This window comes from Rhineura floridana, chromosome 4 (genome assembly GCF_030035675.1).
Source record: "Rhineura floridana isolate rRhiFlo1 chromosome 4, rRhiFlo1.hap2, whole genome shotgun sequence".
Taxonomy (NCBI): Eukaryota; Metazoa; Chordata; class Lepidosauria; order Squamata; family Rhineuridae; genus Rhineura; species Rhineura floridana.
The window spans coordinates 159577858-159601439 of NC_084483.1; the positions used below are offsets into that span (position 1 = coordinate 159577858).

At 43.1% G+C, this 23582-nt stretch overlaps 1 protein-coding gene and 1 long non-coding RNA gene across 8 annotated transcripts in view; one reads left to right on the forward strand and one right to left on the reverse strand.

Moving 5' to 3' along the window:
* Positions 1-14841, forward strand: part of PLB1 (phospholipase B1) — a 188027-nt gene extending 173186 nt beyond the window's left edge. For all 7 annotated transcript variants that reach the window (XM_061624944.1, XM_061624951.1, XM_061624949.1 and 4 more), the window contains 4 exons: positions 1363-1467; positions 4102-4197; positions 10222-10296; positions 14324-14841. In XM_061624944.1, coding sequence (XP_061480928.1) covers positions 1363-1467; positions 4102-4197; positions 10222-10296; positions 14324-14545 — 498 coding nt within the window. In that variant the 3' untranslated portion in view covers positions 14546-14841. The remainder of the gene's footprint in view (positions 1-1362; positions 1468-4101; positions 4198-10221; positions 10297-14323) is intronic.
* Positions 3110-23582, reverse strand: part of LOC133383722 (uncharacterized) — a 67238-nt gene continuing 46765 nt past the window's right edge. Inside the window, exon 5 of the long non-coding RNA XR_009762398.1 lies at positions 3110-3738. This is a non-coding gene — a long non-coding RNA (uncharacterized LOC133383722). The remainder of the gene's footprint in view (positions 3739-23582) is intronic.

Sequence of the window (23582 nt, forward strand, 5' to 3'; positions counted from 1 at the left end):
CTCGCTGTTTACTACACTGGACGCTGGATGCTGAGAGCGAGAGGAGGTGCTACTTTCAGTTTTGCAAATGACGCACCTTTTGGACTATACAGGCTAGAAGCCTTATTGAACCGTAGTAGCTTTTACCTGGTTGTTTAGTTTTATTGCTTGTTTTTTTGATGTTGTGATGTTTATATACCTTTACTTTGTATGTCGCTCAGAGTGGCTGGGTCTCCAGCCAGATGGGCGACAAATAAATCTCATAAATAAATAAATAAATAAATAGCATCCTGTTCTCACAGTGGCCAACCAGATAACTATGGGAAGCACATAAGGAGGACCTGAGGACAACAGCATTCTCCCCTCTTGTGATTCCTAGCAATTGGTATTCAGAGGCACGCTGCAGCTGATAGTGAAGGAAGAATATAGCCATCATGGCTAGTAGCCATTGATAGCCTTATTCTTCTGCAGGAGCCTTGCAGGGAAGCAGTATAGAAATTGATATGATGATGACGATGATAGTAAGTTAAGGTTATAAGCCTGCCATATGATTTGTAAGAATCTAGTGAGTAACACTATCTCCTTTTCTTCTTTATCCTTGCAAGAGCTCTGTGAATCAGGTATTCCTGCTATCTTGCTACCTCAGGTCAGAAACTGAGGGTTCTGCTTCCACTTAATTTGCAATAAACTGCTTCCACTTAATCTGCAATAAAAGCCCCTTGTTTCTCCACTAATGTCCCTCTTCCATATGACATTTGCCTCTAATCACTGCTTTTCCACACTTTCCCCTCCTTTAGCCTGCAGTTTCTCATACCAGCTATATTGGAGAAAGGAGAGAAGCTGAGATTACAAAGAGGTGCTGAGGAGGAATGCTGGTTGCATTGTCTTGCATTTTCACCTACTTCCATGCGTCCTGCTTCTGTTGGATTCCCATGGGCTCCCTCTTCCCTCTCCCTTCTAATCTGAGCCGATCAGCAACACAACAAGATGAGAAGCAGGGAGGGGGAGTTTATGTAAACAGAAAAAGGGCACACCTGCAAGTATGGATGAGGAAAAAATTTGATTCAAGTATAAAGTGCAAAGCAATCAGGTTTGGACTATGAGTGAACAATTCCATTAAGGAAAGTGTGGATTTTTAGTATGATCTGGATGAGCCATAAGATAGTATGACTTCCACAGTGACACTTACCGAACTGAGCTAGCTGAGTAAGTTGTTCTTGCTACACTCTCTCACTCCTTATCCTCTGGCACCCCCTTGCCCATGTCACTCGCCTCCTTTAGTCCATCTGGTCTGAATCAGTACTTGTAAATTGAAGAGAAAACTGAAGAGAGGTCCCATGTCAACACTGATCTTGCTGTTGTGTACTTCCTATTCCTAAACAGGATAGAAATGCAATGATGATCAACAGTGGCCGCTACACCAAGCGAGAAGATTTTGCCGTTGTTGTGCAACCGTTTTTCCGAAACACCATCATGCCACTACACAACGTGAGTCACTGTTTGTTACCTGCAGCATGCAAAGCAATGTTCCAGGATTTGTTCTAGTTGATAACATATACAGGCTGAGGATTACATCATCCTTACAACAATGTGCACTGCCAAGCATTGCAAGGGATGCTGCAAAACAGACAGACAGAACAGCCCGTTCCCAGAATTCTGACTCTTTTTACCATCTCAAGAACAGTGGGAGCTTATGCTGCTGATAGGATTACAGGCCCCAGAACATATATGAATAAATGAATTAATTGCTTAATATGTTTTTTAATAATGTTTTTAACCCTTTTTTAAAGTTCTTTTTTTTAAAATGTTTTTAACGCTGTTTTGTTTTAATGTATTTTAAGATCTGTTTTTATGATGTTTTAAAGTGTTTTAGCGCTTTGTTTGCCGCCCTGAGCTCCTGCTGGGAGGAAGAGTGGGATACAAATTAAATAATAATAATTAAAAAAAACTGGACCACTTCTGGTTTCCAGAATTCACAGATCCAGACACAAGTATCCAAAGCATAACTAATATACTTCCATGTGTGGCCATAGTTCCATGTGTGGCTATAAATACAAATAAATACAAATCAGCCAGGCAAGCAGAAACAATGAGAAGTAAAGAAATCAGTCCTCAAATTGTTCAAAACAGAATATATATAGAAGCAGAATATATATATAAAGATCTTGGCATATAAAAACAAACATCTGAAGTAACCCTTTGAAATTGTAACATCCACATTATCTTGGGGCTGCTTCATATGTGCATTTATATCTTGGTGTCTTATCATCATACAGTTTGATGAATCAGAGCTGAAAATGTGAACTGCCTCTTAAAATTGTGTTTGAAGAGAGAGCAAATGACATGAAAGCTCTGCCTTGGTGATTACTCTGTGATTCCACACACCATTTCATATGTTAGTCTTCAGTTGATATTGCAGTCATCGAAGAGAAAAGGAGATGTCAAAGATGCACAGGTATCAGTATATTACACCCCAAAGGCTATTAATCAGATAAAACAACAGTGCCCTGTGGCACCTTAAACAGTACTGTGTTTATTATGGTATAAGCTTTTGTGGACAGTCCACTTCTTAGGGAGCATGTGTGACGCCCTTCCCTGGCTCTCCCTGTCAGGTTCCTACCTGCGCGTGGCTACTGCCTGTCACTAGGCACCACCAGGGACTCCACCAGTCCAGACTGTCCTTTTTTATTGTTTCTCTCCCCGCTCTAGCACAGATCTCAACAGATCCCCCTGCTAGGCAACCACCAGTCACATCCTAATACTAGTATTCCCAGAGACTCTGAATACTGGTATTGTTATTCTCTTCACCACTGCCACCATTTGTTACAGTTTCCCTTCAGCCTTGGTCATTACCTTACCCTCCCTTCTGGTCTGTGAAACCCCAGCCAAGGATCAGGCCTTTGGTAAACCAAATTAAGTCTTTATTAAAGATAACAAAGCTAACAAGATTAACAAGATTTCTTCTTAAGGCACATAAGCATATGGTTTTACTCAATACTAATCCGAACTCCACCTCCCTCCTGGCAAACAACTCTCTAAACCCCACCAAACAACCCACTCAGTTCTCTTCTCCCCCCCAGATTCCACTCTCACTCTTCCTTTTATACGTTCAGCCATTTTAAACACTCAGCCAATCATCTCGCATTCTACTGCCCATTCACTCCCCCTCTTTCACTCCACTTACCATGTATCTTCTAAACAACAACACTTACCATATATACATTAATATAGGAACATCACAGCATGCAAGACTATTTAAGAAGAAAATGGTTTAGTTGCTCTGGAAGAAGAGTCTTGACTAGAAAAGCATTGAGCCCAACTTAATTGGTTTGTGCAACTTTGAAGTCTCCCCATCTTTTCATATCTGTATTGATGCCTTTTTTCCATCTTTTTTTTGTCACACTGATGAACATGTACGTACATGTTAACTTGCTCAAAGTACCAACCCTTATGACTTTTCCTTCCAACGTAGCTATAAGATTGTTAGATATTGATTTAGATGCTAAGCAAGAGGTTCCCCACTCTCCAATCCAGAAGGCTGCATAAGCCATAGTGCTACTCAGTCTATCCACATAAGTACAGCACATGCAGGCTTTCTGTTTGCAGCAAAGGATTATCCCCGTTCCCTGAAATGAATAACTTTTTTGCAGGCTGGATGGAGAATTCTGCCAGTGCATCAGAGTCGCTGTGTCCAATCCCTAGGGCATCCATGTATTGAAAGGACCTGGAGATGAGATGCTCAATTGATATTGCTGATTGCTGCATATATGAGAAATAAAAGTAACCATTTATCATAAATACCATTTGGAAAGAGCCTTATTATACTTTCCTTTCAATCTAACAGAATTTAAAGTTTTGAAAAACATGCATCATCATCCCTATTGATCTTTGACTTAGTCCATTTTTACACATTATGCAATAAAAAAATTCTATACCTAACTTGTGGTTGCTGCCAGAGTTGATTATATACAAAGTAATCATGCGACTCATTTTGGGAGACAGGATTTGGCTCAGGACCAGAAGGCAATGAGCCAAAAAATACATGACAAATGCCAGAGCCTTACTAAAGAGGGATAAAAGATCTTCCGAAGATTAATAATTGTATTTTATATTCAATCACAGGATGGGAAACCAGACCTGAGTTTCTTTGCAGTGGATTGCTTTCATTTCTCTGAGAGAGGCCATGCGGAAATGGCCGTGGCGCTCTGGAATAATATGGTAAGAGGGTGGTTGCATGAGCTCAAATATACTTGGTAGTCACATCTTCTGACTGGTAGCCCTGGTATTGTAACCTCACATATGTAGGTACAGATGGATGATCAGTCTATTTCCATTCTATGACAGCTTCACATGTGTTCAGTCATAAGTCCATTCTGTCCTGTTTTCTTGTGGGTTAAAAAATGCATACAAATTATACATAACTTTTATGCATTTTCCTCCTAAAATATGTGTTTTTGTATGTTTTTCAATGTATTCCCTGTAAAAGAAGCATTTTTGTATAAATTTATGGCACAGAAACAGAACCTCATATAAGCCCAAGACCAGCAAATTAGCTCGCTTCACTATAAAATGGAGACTAAATTTCATAACCAGTTTATTATTCAGAAGAAGTTATGGTTATTCAAAGCAAGTTCAAGATCTGCTGCTTGGCTCACATTAAGCCCCTTAACATATATAACTTTATCATTCCTGTATAATTTGTCGTAAGCCACACTCATAAACCTGGGAATATAACGTTGATGCCTTCCTGCTGAGGTGATGTAATGTTTAGAAGTCCATGTTTTCTTAGCAGCTGTAGCATACTCAAATTCTGGAATCGTTCCAATTGAGAGTTTGTTTGTTTTTTAGGACTCAAGCGCTTGCTCTGAACAAGCTAGACCTGGTCAGGCAGTCATGAAAGATTCTTGTGTAATCCAATAGTTCTTTAAAAAACCATACTCTGCTTAGACCATTTCTGACTCATGAAGGGTGATATTCTGAAGCCGGGAGCTTCCTGTACTTCTGAGAGTGGTCCCCACATGTTTTAGAGCCCTTGATAATCAGGCCAGCTTCAACAAATAAAACCCCCTCAATATAAATCAATGTAGTAGCAGATGGCAACCCTTTCATGGTCAAACTACACATTACACTTAATGCTTATGTTTTTTCTTTAGTTAAAGAGGTATGGGGGTTGTAAGTCTCAGAGCCATGTTGGGGGGGTATGGAATTTTTTTTGTGGGGGATAATCTTCCCCTCCGTGCATACTGTGATCCCAGTAACAATAATGCTGTTAATAATGATGTTTTAGTGTTTTGTCGCTTGTTGTTTGCTTGTTGTGAGGGCATGACTTTCCAGCAAACTTCATTCCAGGCTGAGTTGTGGAAAGTGTTAACTTTGTGCACAAGGAGAACAGTAAATGGTTCCCTTAACTAGTGCTTGAGACCTGGTTGGTCCACAGGCAAATCTGGTTGATCTCCCCTAGACTTTAGAGCAGCCTTCCCCAACCTGGTTCCCTACAGATGTTGTTAGACTATAGCTCCCATCATCCATGACCACTGGCCATGCTGACTGGGACTGATGGAGGTGTAGTCCAAAACATATGGAGGCCACCAGGCTGGCAAAGGATGCCTGAGGGAATGCCTCCTCCATAGGAGCCCTTCTGTTCACTGAGATCTGTTGAGGAGCAAGTTCTGTGTCAGTTGCCACCTTTTCACTCTATAAAGCAACTCAAGCAGCGTTGGGCCTTCTGCACTCTGGCCCCATCCCAAAGGAAATCTATTAAACCCAGTCACCAAAGATGTTTAGAAGCCATTTCTATTCTAGCAGTCCTTTTTACCTAATGTAATTATTAGGAGACAGTGAGTTTCAAAGTGATGGTTGTATGGGCTTGTTTGCTTTTAAATTGTTGATACTATAAAGTTTTTCAAAACTTTGTAAACCACCTTCATGTATATTTGAAAGGCAGTATAATAAAATAAGCAAATAACAGCAGAATCCTATATTTGTCTATTCAGAAGTAAGCTCTACTGAGTCACAGATAAGTGTGTTTTAGGATTACAGCCTTAAGATGTCAGTGGTGAAGCCACAGCCAGCCTGTGAAACAGGGCTGGGGAACCTGTTGTCCTCAGATGTTTCTGAACAACAACTCCCATTATCCTTGACCATTGGTCTTGCTGCCTGGGGATAATGGGAGCTGGAATTTAACAGCATCTGGAGGGCCACAGATCTCCCATCCCTGCTGTAAAAAGGCCTATAATCAGATTCTTGTTTTTTGTTAAGAAGCTGAATGTATTTTCCAACCAGCTGTAGAATAACACATTCACAGTTCCTGGGTTTTAGAATTGCCATGCAGCTAACAATCTCATTCAGTTCTGTCCTTGGGTCAGAAAAGTCATGTGGATTTCTGTTTCATAGTTTTTATTTTTACCTTCTTAATTTATCTGTATATGGTTCGCTTTCCTAGACTAGTGAGGAGTTTTTCTTTGCTGGAGTCAAGGAATGAAAGCACACATGAAAGCACAGTTTTTATTTTTCTGCCTCCTCTCCTGAGGTTTTTCTGGGTCAGGGAATGTTGGAGTCTCTAGTGGAATTCTTGCCATCGCCCCACCAGCAAAGGCTGCAGAGGGAGTATGCCAAATCAGCGCATTCTCAGCTGCTCTAGCCAGCCACTTTTCTGGCCTTCCCATTACTTATAGGCTGTTCTGTTCTCTGTCAATGTACCATGTTGTCTCTCCTGGGAAGGGTTTATGCATGCAGGAGCCCTCTGAGCCAAAACAACACAGGGTACATGCCAGTCTGATTTGTTTAGCAATGTTCAAAATAAAGATGAGACCTGGTGTGATCTAATGGATACAGAGGCAGGGAAACCTGGAGTAAGGAGCTACCTTCTATTGAGTTGGGCTGCTGGTCTATCTAGCTCAGTATTATGCACTGACTGGCAGCAACCCGCCAGAGTTTCAGACAGGAGTCTTTCCCAATCCTGTCTGGAGATACTGGGGATTGAACCTCAACACTTTTCAATGCGATGCAAGAGCTCTACACTGAGCTATGAAGCTAAGGCCTCTTCCAGTCTGTCACTATTGTGCAGGTGGAATTCAACTACATAGTGGCAAATTCAGGTTGTGCAACTGAAGTGGAATTCATGGCTGTGAACCCACTATACAATTAAACCCAGGGCTGATGCCAGAGGGCAGCTAGGTCGGGCCCCTCCTTAGGGTGGGTGGGTAGAGCTCCCATTCCACGATCCACGGCAGCGTTGGCTCCCAACCCTGCCATGGATCGCAGAGAGACAGCTCCCAGGTACCTCCCCCTACAACTGTGCAGGCCCATGACACCTGCCTGCACACCCCACCTACCTCTCCCGTTGTGGTGAATGCTGGCCATGCTGCGTGCACATGCCTGCCATCAACCAAGATGGCAGCTGAGGCTTCCCTAAGGGGCTGATGCCTCAGCCGCCATCTTGGTTGATGGCAGGCATGCACGTAGCATAGCCAGCATTTACTGCAGTGGGAGAGGTAGGTACGGGCAGGTGCCATGGACCCACTATACATTATTTCCCAGAAAGAATCTGGGAAATTGTAGTTTGTTAAGGATGCTGGGAATTGTAGCTCTGTGAGAGGTAAGCTACAGTTCTCAGGATTCGTTTGGGGAAATCATGTTCTTTAACTGTATGGTATTGGTATGTACCCAGGAGCACAAACCTGCTTCCCCTTCCCCCATAGACATTTTGCAGTAAGGAAAATGATAGGGAAATGTACTGTGGTGTGTGGGATAATGATTGCTTAATACAATATTGTATAAGAATTTCCCTCAAAGAAATCAGAACGAATACTCAGTAAACAGTGGACATAATAAAACCACCCCACAAACTTTGTGCAACAAATCAGGATGAATGCTCAATAAACAGTTTGACAAAGGGCCTGGTCACCCAAGAAATCACTGAGTAGTCTGAGTAGTCTTAAGCTAGTGTCTGTGTCTCAACTTGGAATGGGAATGACAGGCAAAAGTGACAGTGAGAAAGACAAGTCTAAGAACATTTGTTAACTCAATCATCTTATGCTTCAGCTACATATCTGTGAAAGGGGGATAACAGCACAACTCTTTTCTCAAATGTAAGGTATGAAAATGCAAAACCTGAAGAATGAAAGACATTTGAAAGTGGGCGACTTTTTAAAAACCAAATATATGTTTATACTTGTGCTTTGTACCCAGATATGGGATTCCCAAACAGCTTTTGCATACCATTTTTGTTTAATTGTTTATTTATGTGCATATTTAATATCCCATATTTAGTTCTTCAATTAAAAAGTGTGGCTTTCAACATATAAAAAAGCAATAACAAATTAAAATTAACAACACTGATAATGAAATATCATAGCAACCTGGTTAGATAAAATGCATATGAAAAACACAATATGTTATGTCATACTAGTTATACACAGAGTAGACTAATTTATTGAAATCAATGGAATTATATTAGCCTGAGCAACCCACCCACCCCTTGCATCACATAAGATGTTGAATGAGTAGAACAAGGGTGGGCAACCTTGGGCCCTTCAGACATTGCTGGTCTACAGCTCTCATCATCTCCTCTGACCATTGGGTTGGTTAGGGCTGATGGGAGTTGGAATCCAGCAGCATCTAAAGGATCACAGGTTGCCCATCCCTGAGGTAAAGCAGCATGGAGAAAGGGCATGTTGGGGGTTATGGGATAAAACAATTGCATGGTTCTATCTCCAGCAGAGTAAAATGGGGAAAATGGAATGAGCGATAACCAGCTCCACCTCCACTCTCACACAGTTTAGCGGAATAAAGCAAACAAGCTCCCTCCAGTAAAATAAGTAAAATTAGTTTACTCATGGCCTCTTCATGTATCCAGAGATAGAGGCACAAGCTTAGGAAACCAGAAAGAAATGTAGGTTACTTCAGTCCATAGTTTTCAGCTTTTGGTAAGCAGCCTCACATCTGCTTGCTCATGTGGTAACACAGAATTTAAAAAAGTGGCACAGCCAAGGAGAAAGGGGTGGGGAGAAACAACAAACAGGAAACTACATCACAGGAAATGAAATTTATCCTGAATCTGGCCAGAAACGGTACTTCTGCCTTAACTGTACTAATGCATATACAACCCTGCCCCCTATTGGGGGCATGCGAGGTTGTCCAATAGGGGAAAGTTCCACCCTTCCCCCATGTGAAGCTTCTCATAGTACCACAGCCCATCCAAGCTGAAATAGGGCCCTAATGGAAGTGTGTCAAAATTGTTCTCAAAGAGGCAGACGCAATTAAGCAAATTGTTCCCCAAAAAATGGGGGGTGGGGTGGAGGTAAGACCTACATCCAGAGTGAGTTGTAGGCCTCCTGACTATGGTTCTTATAACATGTTTCCCACGTGACTGGAAGTCCTCTGGGCAGTACCCTGTCTGGCAGGGATTCCACTCGGGCAGCTAGAATTGCATCCTAATAAGGGCTGATAAAACCTGCCATATCTCCTACTTGGCATGGGTAATCTAATCCCTCCTTTACATCGCACCCCTGTTGGACAGGCTGTCCAAATCTTATAGCTTGTACTCAGCACAAGTGTATGCCTTTTGGATCACATCTATCCAGAATCACCTTCTGGGTAGCAGCCTGCTCATCCCTGCATTTCTGGATATCTCTTGGAAGTTAGGAATAACAGCCATCCTGTGTACATTTACTTGGAATTGAAATGAGAATCAGGTTGCACAGGTCTAATATTTTCTCATTGCCCTTGAGACCATTCAGTGCCACTGAATAAAATTCCCTTCCAGTCTCAGGGAAGATGATTACATTAACGACCACATATTCTGGCACTTCAACATACATTTGTTACTTCATCCTATTAATTTGCCCCTTCACATGAGTTCTTTAGATGATGTAATATGGCATTCTTACACATTGAAATGAAGATGTGGATTTCATTTCTGCGGGCTTTTTATAGCTTGCTTTCATGACCTTAGACAGCATACTTAATTTTTTTTAAAAAAAATCTTTAAAATATCTGTTTTGTATATGTATAAAAGAGCTGACACTTTCTACAGCATAACTGTATAATATAGCTGTATACAGAGCAGCAGTCTATACAATATTATAATAATACAGTAGGTATAATTGCAGAGTGCTACAATGTAGTGGTGATACATATTTTATTAGTATGGGATTTCATGGTGTCTTATGACATATCCAGTTGCATGAAGATTACAGAATTAAGATTGAGTGGTAAGCAATTTGTCATTCTTTCTTTCAGCTGGAGCCAGTTGGACATAAGCAGTCATACAATAACTTCACATATGAAAGCTCAAAACTCAAGTGTCCAACCTCAGTAAGTAACAAAGGTCTGCAGAAACATTCTAACCCTATAACACCAACATAAGAAGAGCTCTCTTGAGTCAGACCAAATGCCTATCTCAGGTGTGGGGAACCTTTGGCCTTCCAGATGTTGCTGAACAACAGCTTCCATCATCCCTGGCCATGCTTGCTGAGGCTAATGGGAGTTGTAGTTCAGCAACATCTGGAGGGCCTAAGGTTCCCCATCTGGAGGGCCAAAGGTTCCCCACACCTGGCCTATCTAGTCCAAAGTCCTGTTTCCACAGTGACCAGCCAGGTGTCTACAGGAAGCCCACAAGTAGGATATGAGGGCAGTAGCTGTCTCCTGCTGCTATTGCCCAGCAACTAGTAGAGGCATCCTGCCTCTGATTCTAGAGGAGGCATATAGCCAGCATGATACCATGAATAGTAGCTATTCATAGCTCCATGAATTTGGTCAGATCCCTTTTAAAGCCTTGTAAGGCCCAACCTAGATGTGACATTTGTTGTGGATAGCCCAGGTGTACAAGCTGTTTGGGTTTTTTAAAAAGAAAATAAATAGGAGCAAGGGGCTAGGGGAAGCAAGCCAGATCAGAGCTGTGGTTTGAAGGGAGGAGGGCTTTAACCATTTGCCCCACTGCGGCCCTGATTTAAATGGGGGGGTGACTACTGTTTGTAATGGGAGGAAATCTTCCATTGGCATCAGTGGGAGCTTTCTTCCTATTGCCAATAGCAGGAGGAGGGCTCCATTCAGATCAAGGCCATGGCAGAGCAAAGGATTCAAGCTTTCCTCTCCCCACACCATGATCCTGATCTGGCTCCCTCACCCCCAATTTTTTTAAAATAATTTCAACATCATGATGGTTGTATATTACCACCCATATCAGAGAGAATGCTATTTTACTCATGTTCCCATAGGCATCTGGTTGGCCACAGTGGGAACTATCCATGTGACAAACATCATGTCCAGTTTGGCCCAAAGTTAATGGCCATCACTCCATCTGTTATCTATGGAATTTGGCTACTAACTTGAGGAGAATCCAAATTTCAGCCTAGAAGAGGAAAGAGAGTCTTCAGGCAGACAGCTGGATGGTTATTTCAAATCAAATCAATAAATGAAATTCAGCTCATAATGACACTCTCTTCATTTATTACCTCTATACATTCCCAAGTCCTGTCTGACTGTGCAAAGGGAAGGGCAGTATGCCAGGAGGCACTATTACAGGGGTGGCCACTCTGTGGCTCTCCAGATGCTGCTGGACTATGTGACGCCCTTCCCTGGCTCTCCCTGTCAGGTTCCTACCTGCTCGTGGCTACTGCCTTTCACTAGGCACCACCAGCGACTCCACCAGTCCGGACTGTCCTTTTTTATGGTTTCTCTCTCCGCTGTAGCACAGATCTCAATAGATCCCCCTGCTAGGCAGCACCACCAGTCACGTTCTACAACCAATGTTCCCAGAGACCTTGCCTGAGTCTCTCTATCCGGTTACATTCATGACTGCGTGCCTATGCTGTTCCCAACCCCCTTGTATCAATGCAGATAACTCATAACTCAGGGTTGCTCTGGATACTTATAATGTTATCTTCTCCTCTTCACTGCTGCCACCATTTGTTACTGTTTCCCTTCAGCCTTGGTTATTACCTTACCCTCCCTTCTGGTCTGTGAAACCCCAGCCAGGGATCAGGCCTTTGGTAAACCAAAATAGTATTTATTAAATAACCTTAATAACAAGATAACTTTGATAATGATCTACAGGCTTATGGTTTCATCTATTACTGTGATATTTGACTTATTACTAATCCGAACTCCACCTCCCTCTTTCTCCACACTCTCCTGACATACACCAACTCACACCCACCTCCCAACTCCACCAAACCAACCCACTCACGTCCACCTAACACCTCTCAAACACCCCACTAACGTCCACCCAGATTCAACTGTCATCCTTCCATTTATACTCTCAGCCATCCAAACACTCAGCCAATCATCCAGCATTCTACTGCTCATTTACTCCCCCCTCCTCTTTCATTGCACTTACCACATATCTTCTATACAAACAGCACTTACCATATATACATTAATACAGGAACATCACAGACTACAGCTCCCATCATCCCTAACCATGAGCTGTGTTGGCTGAGACTGATGGGAGCTGTAGTTCAGCAGCATCTGGAAAGCCACAGAGTGGCCACCCATGCACTATTAACTGGACTGTCCCACAGTGGCAATCTTAAGAGTCGACTGAAATGTCCCTCTTTTGGGAGGAAGGGTGGGATATAAATTTAATAAATAAATAATAATACAATACAGACTATTGGTCTCTAGGCATCAGAAGTCCCTGTGCCCTGTGTGGTTTTCTCCCATTACCCTGTACTTCCTTGGCTGCTGTATCCCCGACTTCCATGGGCCTTGGTTTCCCCTAATCAATTCTCAGCACTCTGCTGCTGTTTCACTTGCTCCTGGAAGCACCAGTCTCTCTATCCTATCTCTAGAAAGGGGAGATGATGGATACATCTCAAACCTATGATTAAGCAATTGCATGCATGCTAGGGTTCAACTAGAGGCACTTTCCAGACTGTCCTTATTTTCACATACTGGCACGTTCAGATTGCACAATTATAGTTGACTGGAAGACCTTGCGCAACAAACCTGCTTCCCCAATAATCAGATTTTTGCGGTAAAAAAAGTGATAGCAAAATTCAGTGGAAAGGGTGGGTAACACCTGCTTTGACGCAATGTTATCTAACCTTCCTATAAACAAATCGGCATGAATGCTCAATAAACAGGTTGTCTGGAAGTGCCTATATGTCAGAGATGTGTGGTTAAATTTCCCATCTCTTCCATTAAAAAAAAAAAAAGGAACCAGGGAGAAGGGGGCCCATTATGATAGACTGTCATGTAGCCAGATGCTTTCCCTAATGGATCAGGGAGGATAGACTATAGGAAAACACTGCAGAAATAGGTTTTAAGAAAGAGAACAGAAACAGAAGCCTATGGAGAACACTGAGGAGAACACTATGGAGAACACTGGTATGGTCAGAGCATCAGACAAAGGTAGTTGCCAAGCTTAGAACAGCAGTGAACAGGTTGGGCAATGCCACAATAAAGGACTCACTTTTGATTTATTTCATTCTTTTTGAAATAAATTAAAAATGTGTCATCCCATTTACTGGGTTTATATAGCATGAAAATTATCTAGTTGCCCAAGTAAAACTAGATACTAAAAAGACAAAACCACATGAAGCAAGATTCTTTGATATCCAGAATTGCAGCAGTGTTGATAGAGCTGCTAATGGCAGGTGTGGGGTCAGCCTCCAACATTGCAGGAAGCTACCTAATCATACCGCTGGCCCATCTAGCTCAGTACTGTTGACACTAACTGGCAGTGGCTGCCTAGGGTTTCAATCACAGCTCTCTCCCAGCCATACCAGGAACTGAACATTTAATCCTCTGCATACAAAACACAGCACAGTGGGGGGTAATGGGAGTCAGATGTCTCTTGGAGCTAGCTAATGAGAGACATTGTGGATTTTGTTTGTAAGCAGAACACATATCAGGCCAGATGGGTGAAAAGAAAAAGTGTCTCTGCTGCACTTTAAAAGACAGGTGAAGAACAGAGCTCTGGTTCCTATAAGGATCTTAGTTTATCTTATTAAACTGAAAGAGTAGGTGTATTTAGGAAAAAATATATTAACCTGGAGTTAGTCCCTAAACTCTTCATCATTAAAAAAAAAGTTTCATTTTACCAGAGTTTGTTAGAGTTGCATACTCCCAGTTGGAGGTTTAAAATAAATGTGCTAAAGGCAGTGCTGATCCAGCAGAGGCCCAATTCAGAGGCTTCAAGGAACTATATACGTTTATAGCTTGTGAAAGTGTTAAGATAGATGGCGAATCTTTCTGTTGTACCAAATGGAAAAAATATTTTGTTGCTTCTATACTTGTTTTGGTGGGGAGGGAATTTCCCTCTTGCATCATTAGGTAGGTAGCATGCAGATTGAGTACTTCCTATAACTATTCTGTAAACCATCTCTTTCTGCTGCAGGAACACCCCTTTCTTTTTACATCAAAAAACAGTGGGATGCAGAGTTCAGAAATCAATGAAGAGAATAATGGAGACACAGTGCCTTACTGGGCTGTGATTGTGGCCGCAACAGCTGGAATCTTGGCAGGATCCCTAATTGTTTGGGTTTTGATGGCTCAGAAAGGCAGCAAACGCCCATGGACAGGAGACACAGCAACTGAAGAGAAAGTAACGGCATTTTAAATTTGCACCTGCACCAAGGAGACCTAACACAACATCTACCTCCAGTGATATGCAGAAAGCAGTATGGAAGCTTAGCAGTAGCTTTGCACATGCTATTTTTATACCAAATTTTCCATGTAAAAGTTGAAGAAGAGATAACAATTCAGACATCATTGTAACTGATAACAGATCAGAGTTTAGAGATGTGGTGTATAAAGATACCTTATTAAAGCAAGAACATTCAAAATGTATCAGCCTTCCCTGTTTTTAACGAGGATATTTGTTACTGTATTGGAAATAAATAACAAGATTCAAAATGCTTCTATTCAGTGATTAAATGGTCCCTGGATGTTGCATTCCCACTAAAGATTCATTCACAATGTAAGGTTTACTCTCTTAATCCTGTTATATTAAGTTGCATTTGGGAACATTTAATGAATACAATAAACCACAGTCTTAAGAATAAGGAGCTATCAAGTCTAAAGTTGACAACCTGGCTGAAGAATTAGCTAAATAAATACTATTCAAGAAGCCAACTTCTCCCTGTTTAGTTGTATAAACAAAGATAGTATCTCTTAGGTTAACATTCTCACAGGAAATATGGATGAGAGCTAGGTTCCAAGAGGAAGATATAAAGGTAAAGGTTAATATGCCTGTTTTGATATGTTCGGAATATGGATTGAATGGATTTGTGCAGAGTTCACTACTTGATGAAGTGGCCATGTGATTGCTTCAGCACATGCCACCTTAGACTCTAAATCAGGACGAGTGTCAGCACCCAACACACTCAAGCAGCACTTGGGGCCTTAGCAGCCCAGCAGAGCCCATTGTTAGTGAAGCCTGCCTTGGCTCCCTTTCACAGGCAGCTACAAACCAACATTTTAAATTTCCCACAATGCTCTGCAGCAATAATGTATCGGGGTCTGAAGCATTGTAGGAATTTTAAAATGGTGGCTGCCTGGAGCTATTTAGGAGGGGGCCCATAGAGGGAACTGGGCCAAGGACCACCTCAAGACTGAAGCTAGCCATGCTATAAATCATGGGTTGCCATTGTGGCACCCATGAGCCCACCAGCACCTCCTATGGTGCCTGCAAATGCCCTAAATAAATATCCCCTCAAAAATCCATAATGCAGGAGACACTGTTGTCTTCCTTGCTCTTTTCCTTTTGCATTGGCTCAGCTTCTACAAACCGCCACAGCACCTATTTTGTGACTGCTGCCCGGTACACTTTCTCAAAGTACCAAATGGGTTCATTAGCCCAGAAAGGCTGGTGAGCTCTGAAATACATTTACCATATTACAAAGCTATGAAAACATTGCAAAGCTGCTAAAAAGTGGATCATTTCTTTCAAGGACGGTAAAGCTAGCCATCAAAATTATTTTACCCTAGTAGTTAAGGTGTTGGACTACAACCTGGGAGACCAGGGTTTGAATCCCCACATAACCATTAAGCTCACTGGGTGACCTTGGGCCAGTCACTGCCTCTCAGCCTCACGAAAACCCTATTCATAGGGTCGCCATAAGTCAGAATCGACTTGAAGGCAGTACATTTACATTTAGAACAACCTAAGGCAGGCAGAACTACAAAGGAAAATGAAACCATAAGATATGGAACTAGGATGGCAAAGTGACATGTGCTGTAAGCAAAAGTAGCATCCAAATGAAGCAATGGTGACAAGCATGCAGGTATGTAGTAATAATCTGGATAATTCTTATATTCGTATATAAGACCCTGCCTCCTTAAACAACACTGCAGTACCATGGACACAGATGACCTGTGTGGTGTAGCTATTTGAGTGTTTGGCTTGGATATGCAATACCCAGATTCAAACTTATGCTTTGCAATGAAGCTCACTTTAGGAACTAACTATCCCTCAGCCTATGCTGTCACAGAGGGGCAAGGACTAAATGCTGTTCTCAGGCCATTGGAGGAAAAGTGCAATACTGTATAAGGAAGGATACAGGAAGTTACCTTATAGCAAGTCATACCATTGATCCATCTAGCTCAGTAATGTCACTACTGATTGGCAGCTGCTCTTCAGGATTTAAGGCAGGAGACATTCCCAGGTGTGGAGATTATGGGGACTGAACCTGGGATCTTTAGCATGTAGAGCACTGAACTATAGCCCTTCCCAAACCTAAGAAATACATGTAATCCTTTGGCTTGGGCTTCTAGGCGTGTATAGGTAGGGAGTGTATTGTGGCTCTGCTTGTCTGACAACCTTACAGTGATGATAAAAATGGTTAACGCTGCTGCTAAGGCTGTTCCCAGTTTCAATGAATACAATTCTTAAATATGTTTGCCATTTTTTAAAAAGTATATAAAATTTGAATGCCAAAAGTGCTCATCCAACAATTGACAAGGACTGTGGGGGGCAGGGTAAGAAGGACAATGAATGTTGAGGGGAAAAGTCCATTCACTCTCTCTAGTGGAAACTCAGTGACTTAGGGAATTCAGAAGATGTTGAAGCAACAACACCTTCTAGCAAACATTTAGACTAGAATGTGCCATGCTGATATGGGCCAGGAAGATATGTGGCAGCATCAGCAACTGGCTTTTGCTACATGTGAGCATTTTGACATGCCAGAGGCAGCACCATCTTTCCTGTATCTCTTGGTTCAACAGTCATCTAACATACCCACAGAAATGAAGGGTTTTTTAAACCCTGGTGCTGTCTTAAAAGGAGCAATGCTTATTAATACAACCTTTCTTAAAGGACCTCCAATCAAAGTAGAAAATCTTTTTGGATCTTTTCTAAACACAGTCCAGCCCCATCCTGTTCTAGTTGGTTCCTTCCAAGGGTGCAGACAGGACCAGTGCCAAAGGGCGAGGGACCGGGCAGCCCAGAGGGGCCCCTGAAGGGCCTTTCCTTAGGATGAGAAGGTAGCACTGCTGTTCCACAATCCACAGTAGTGTTGGCTCTGAGACATCCCCCCCAATACAATCAGTGTGGGCTTCAATAAGCCTGCATGCATGCCCCACTTACCTCTCCCATTTCTGTGCATGATGTGCACACTGTCTGTGCATGCTTGCCATCAACCAAGATGGTGACAGGGGCTTCCCTAAGGGGATGATGCCCCCATTGCCATCTTGGTTGATGGCAGACATGTGCACACAGTGCGCACGTCATTCACAGGGACAGGAGAGGTAGGTGGCATGCATGGGCAGGCTTATTAGCCCCACACTACCTGTGTGGGTGAGCTGGGCTATGGTGTCACGGGCCTGAGGCAGGCTGGTGCCCAGGGGCCCAGTCATGCCTGGAGTCTGCCCTGGGTGCAGCATTCATTCCCTCAAATGGGAAATTAAGAAGAAGGAGGGAAAGCACAATCCTATGCTTATTTACTTAGACATAAGTCCACTCTATCCAATGCAGCTTACTCCACAGATAAATGTGCGTACATTTAAAACCTTAATGACAAATTGCTCCTAAGCATGTGTATGCAGCTTTCCCTATCCCAGATGTGCTCTCCAGATGTTTTAGACCACAACTCCCATCTGCACCAGCCACCACAATTGAGGAAGGCTGGTACCGTGATTCTCTGTAGGGAAAGGAACGTCTCTCATTTGTTTGCAGAGGAGCTGGGCGCATTGAGAGATCTGGGAAAGGGCCCTAGCTCAGTGACAGAGCATCTGCTGTGCATGCAGAAGGTCCCAGGTTCAATTCTTGGCATCTCCAGGTAGGGCTGGGAATATCCCCAGTCTGACACCATGGAGAGCTGTTGCCAGTCAGTGTAAATAGTTCCTAGTTAGGTGGCCTAATGGTCTGACTCAGTATGTGGCAGCTTCAAGAGTATCTAGATTAAAATAAATCGGGCAAGGAATAAAAGGAACACAGGGGTTGACTACCCAATCAAGGAGAAGATGATTACACTTGAAAAGCAAGGTGCAGGGAATGCTTATCAAATCTGCAGATGATACAAAAATGGGAGGAAATAGCTAATACCCTATCAATACCCAGATTGATAGGATGCAGCACTTAGCTAAAAATAACAGAATGAAATTTAACAGGAATAAGTGCAAAGTTCTACACCTAGGAAAAAGAAATCAAATGCACAGTTATAAGATGCTGCCTGGTCAGGCTTTGGATGGTCCTGTAACAGATGTGTGGATGCTGGCAGCAGCCACCACCATGTTCCTATTTCGAAGGGCACATTTCCATATGGCAGTACTGTGTGCATGGTTTATATTCACCGTACACACATGGAACAGCCACTTCCAAACACCTTATAGCGACGATACTTATGCAGTAGCACTGGGCATGATGAGGGACACATGAAGCTGCCTCGTTCTAAATCAGGCCATTTGCTCCACCTAGCTCAGTGCTGTCGAAACAGTAGAAGCAGCTCTCCAAGGTTTCAGACAAGAATCTTTCCCAGCCCTATCTGGTGATACCAGAGATTGAACCTGGCACATTTTGCATGCAAAGCATGTGTTCCACTACTATGTTACAGCCCTTCCTCATTCATACCATAGATATGTGCACTACATTACGAATGCAATTATCCAATGTGATACCATCCACGTGCATATGCAATGTCAGTTCATGCATGAGCACTAGCAACACAAAAACCAGCCCATTGGGATCAGGGGTGTAGTTGTTCAGGGTCTTGGGGTGTGTGTGTCTTAGACCCTTTACTTTTTGGGGAGTATGGTCCCTATGTCTCCAGCATCCTGCAAGCCAATCAGCATGAAATGGGAGACTGTGTTGGCCACTGAGAAGACACTGAGAAGAGTCTTCTAACATGCTTCCTTGTCTTTCCGGCTGTTTGGAGCCAATCAGAGTGAAAGGAGATGAGTCAGCAACTAAGAAGACTTTTCTCAGTAGCTAACACTCTCCCCTTTTATAGTATTGGCTCCTAGGGACATCTGTTGTTATGGGAGAAGGCATTAACAAGGATCTCAGTCTCAATTCAGCAGCTAAAAAGGGGGAAGGTTTGTGGCAGTGACTAACATGAAGGGACCCTGCACTTCTGAATTTGCTGCTACACTACTGATTGGGTCCCCCCCCCCTGCTTTGGACCTTCCAACCCTGACAATGATTTAGGAAGGTCTCATTCTGGCCAGGCCTATACAATTCTGCCTGGTTGGCAGCCCTAGACCTGAAGCACGGATGTTTAAACCCTAAGATTCCTCTAAAATGGCATGACTTGGAAACAGTGCCATTAATATTTTCCTTCATCTTTTGATTTAGCCCGAGACAGCAGAACGCACAGTTCAGGTGATCACAAGGGCCACTAATTTCCCCAGAAAACAGACTCAGTTTTCCAGCCCGGCAGTATCAAATGGCTGGCCTCCAGGGGCCCTTTGGGCAGTAGCAAGATCCAGTTAATGGCCAGTTTTCCTGACCTCTATGGCATGAGCTGAATTGTTGCTGCTGTCCCCCGCTATGCTTTCCTCATTAGTTCAAAGATGGGTGTGCGATAACTCTCCCTCTGTGTAGCTGGCAGTAATCATTCTTGCAAAATAATGAAATGAGTCAGCCTGGCAATTAGGCTGCGTAGCTGAGCAACATTCCTTAGGCTGCCTCTTGTTTACATTAAACAATTAACAGTGTAATAACATTCTGCCCTTCTATCTAGCCTTTGTCAGGAGAATCTCAAAAACATTTTGCAAATGTTGTTGACATTTCCCTGACATTTCTCAACACCCTACAGAGTGAATTGGTATTGTCTGTTGCATTCAAAGCAATGGGAAGGGACACACTGAGCAATCCGTGGCAGAGTAAACCCTGACTCCATACACAATGAACCTTACTATCTGCTATTTATTTATTTAGTTTTTGATTTATACCCTGCCCTTCCTCCCTGTAGGAGCCCAGGGTGGCACTGCTATGAAATCACTATGAGGTTTGCTCTGTTGCAGGGCCTATATTCACCTAAGCCAGGGGCCACCAACCTATTTGGGCCAGTGGGCTCATTTGCAGTTGTGGATGCATCACAAAATGGCTGCTGTGGGGGTGTGGCATTACACAAAATGGTTGCTGTGAGAGGGTGGCATAACAAAAAATGGCTGCCATGTCTAACAAAGCAGAAAAAAATACAGGACCACAACAGTGCAGGCAAGCCCCCCTTCAGTTGAAAAAAGGCACCTACATCAGGTACCACTGTGCTCCCTCAGAGAGAGAAGCTCTTTCCACCTCTCCTCTGTTTGGAATGGAACAAAGGCTGGGTGTCTATTCCTGGCAACCCATGAAATACAGGCATGTTTACAGGGACATGTTCAATGTAGAAGAGGCTTAGCCAATGCAAACAGGGACTGAGCAGGAAGAGTAGCTCATGCATTGTGGATTTTTGAGGAAATATTTACTGAGATCTTTCCTGGGTGTAATAGGAGGTATAGGTAAGAACACTGACACCAGTTGGCACCATATTGGTGATCCCTGACCTAAACAAAAGAAAAGGCATGAGCTTCTTCTAAAGGGAAGGTAATATTTGAGTGGGCATGCTTCACTACTTTACGGTGCACAGGCTATTTATATAACTATAACATATACCCTATTTAATCATGTGGTGATATACCAGAGTTCTCCTCTGCTCTGCTTTCTAAAGATGAAGTACTGCTTTCTGTGCTGGACAGGACAGAGGCACCCAAGGGGATACAGCCCCACTGAAGTCCTTACTGACCCTTCTTCTGATATTGAATTGAACAGGTTGCCATTCTAAATGCTAATGCCAAACTTACATGCAAGGATAGAGCAATGCTCCTGTCAACATCCACAGACCATAATAAACAGTGGCTGCTTTCAGGCTGTGTGTGAGGTGCCCTTTAAATGTTCTCTCAGCCATGCAGTAGCTATTTATCTGACTGAACCAGGGGTAATATCTAAATGGCCAAACTGTATTGGCAAGGGATATTGCATAGGTTTTGATTCTTATTGTGCCATCAGCTTTGCCCATGTGGTTCAGTCATTTAGATGTTCTCCCAGATGAATTCGCAAATTAATGGTGGCTACCACATGGCCTGGAGAACATTTAAAGGGCACATGCCTTTGGTCTTTTTTCCATCTCTGCAAAGATGTGGGACAGATTGTTCATCTATATGTAGATGCTATCTAACAGGGATGCCATTTAGGCCACATTCACACCATACATTTATTCCACTTGAAACAGTCATGGCTTCCCCCAAAGAATCTTGGGAAGTGTGGTTTGTGAAGGGCGCTTAGAGTTGTTAGGAGACTCCTGTTCTCATCAGAGAGCTCCAATGGCCAGAGTGGTTTAACAGTCAGCCCCTCTTCCCAGAGAATTCTGTGAGGGCCTCCTAATAACTCTTAGCACCATTCACAAACTATACTTCCAGGATTCTTTGAGAGAAGCCACAACTGTTTCAAGTGGAATAATACTGGAATAAATGTACAGTGTGCATTGCCCAAGCTGTGTTCAGATGGCATGTGATTATTCTTCTAGAACTCCTATGTTTTTGGACAACTCACTAGTTCTATACACTGAGTGAGTAGTATTTATTTATTTATTATTTATTTATTTATTGTATTTGTATACCGCCCCATAGCCGAAGCTCTCTGGGCGGTTTACAGTAACTAACAACATTAAAAACAAATATACAAATTTAAAACACATCTTTTTAAAAATGATTTAAAACACAATTTAAAAAATTTAAAACAATTGTAAAACAATTTTAAAACAATTTTAAAAACACATGCTAAAAGGCCTAGTCACATGAGCATGACCAATGTCTATGAGGCCTGTAACTAATGATGGCACAAACTCTATGCATGACTTGCTTTTATCATGAAATGTAATCCAATTGCTGTCACTGGATGATGCACATATACCATATATTCCGGCGTATAAGACGACTGGGCGTATAAGATGACCCCCAACTTTTCCAGTTAAAATATAGAGTTTGCCCAAGTTCTCCCCAGGAGCCTTTTGTGGCTTCTCCCTCCTGTATCTGGCCGTTTCGAGTCAATTCGTCTCAGGCTCTGCCGAGGCTTCCCTCCTCAAGGCAGTAACGCCGTTTCTAGTCAATTTCATCTCAGGCTCTGCCGTAACTTCTTGAGCCTCACTGCGTTGCCTTCCTCGCAGCGACGGTCTCTCTGGACAGCGGCTGCGACTGCTTCCACTCCCGCAGTAGCTTTTTTTTTTACTTAATTTTCCCGCTCTTTTTCAGCACCCGGCGTATATGACCCCTGACTTTTGAAAAGATTTTCCTGGGTTAAAAAGTCATCTTATACGCTGGAATATACGGTACATCTACCATTCCTGGGCAAGATCATTGAGCGAGTGGTGGCTAATCAGTTGTCGACACACTTGGATGAAACAGATTATTTGGATCCATACCAATTGGGTTTCAGGACTGGACATGGAACTGAAACAGCATTGGTCGCTCTGGTTGATGATATGAGGAGGGCATTAGATAGAGGAGAATTCACCTTTCTTGTCCTCCTCGATCTCTCAGCGGCTTTTGATACTGTCGACCACAGTATCCTTTTACATCGCCTGGAGGAATCGGGAATAGGAGGCACTGTACTACGGTGGTTCCATTCCTTTCTTTCCGACAGGCATCAACAGGTAGCATTGGGGGAGGAGGTTTCAGACCCTTGGCCTCTCAATTGTGGTGTGCCACAGGGCTCTATCCTCTCTCCCATGCTATTTAATATCTATATGAAGCCGCTGGGGACAATCATCAGGAGATTTGGGCTGCAGTGCCACCAATATGCGGATGACACTCAGCTCTATCTCTCGTTTAAATCTTCACCAGAGTCAGCTGTGGAGACCATGTCCAAGTGCCTGGAATCCGTGAGTGGATGGATGGGAAGGAACAGGCTGAAGTTGAATCCTGATAAGACTGAGGTGCTACTCGTGGGAGACAAGGGAAGGTTGGGAGATGTTGACCTGGTGTTCGACAGGGTGAAATTGCCCCTGAAGGACCAGGTCCGCAGCCTTGGGGTTGTTCTTGATTCCAAGCTGTCCATGGAGGCTCAGATTTCGGCAGTGAGCCGGGCAGCTTGGTATCAATTACACCTCATTCGTAGACTGCAGCCCTACCTTCCTGCTCATCAGCTCCCACTGGTGGTACATGCCCTGGTCACCTCTCAG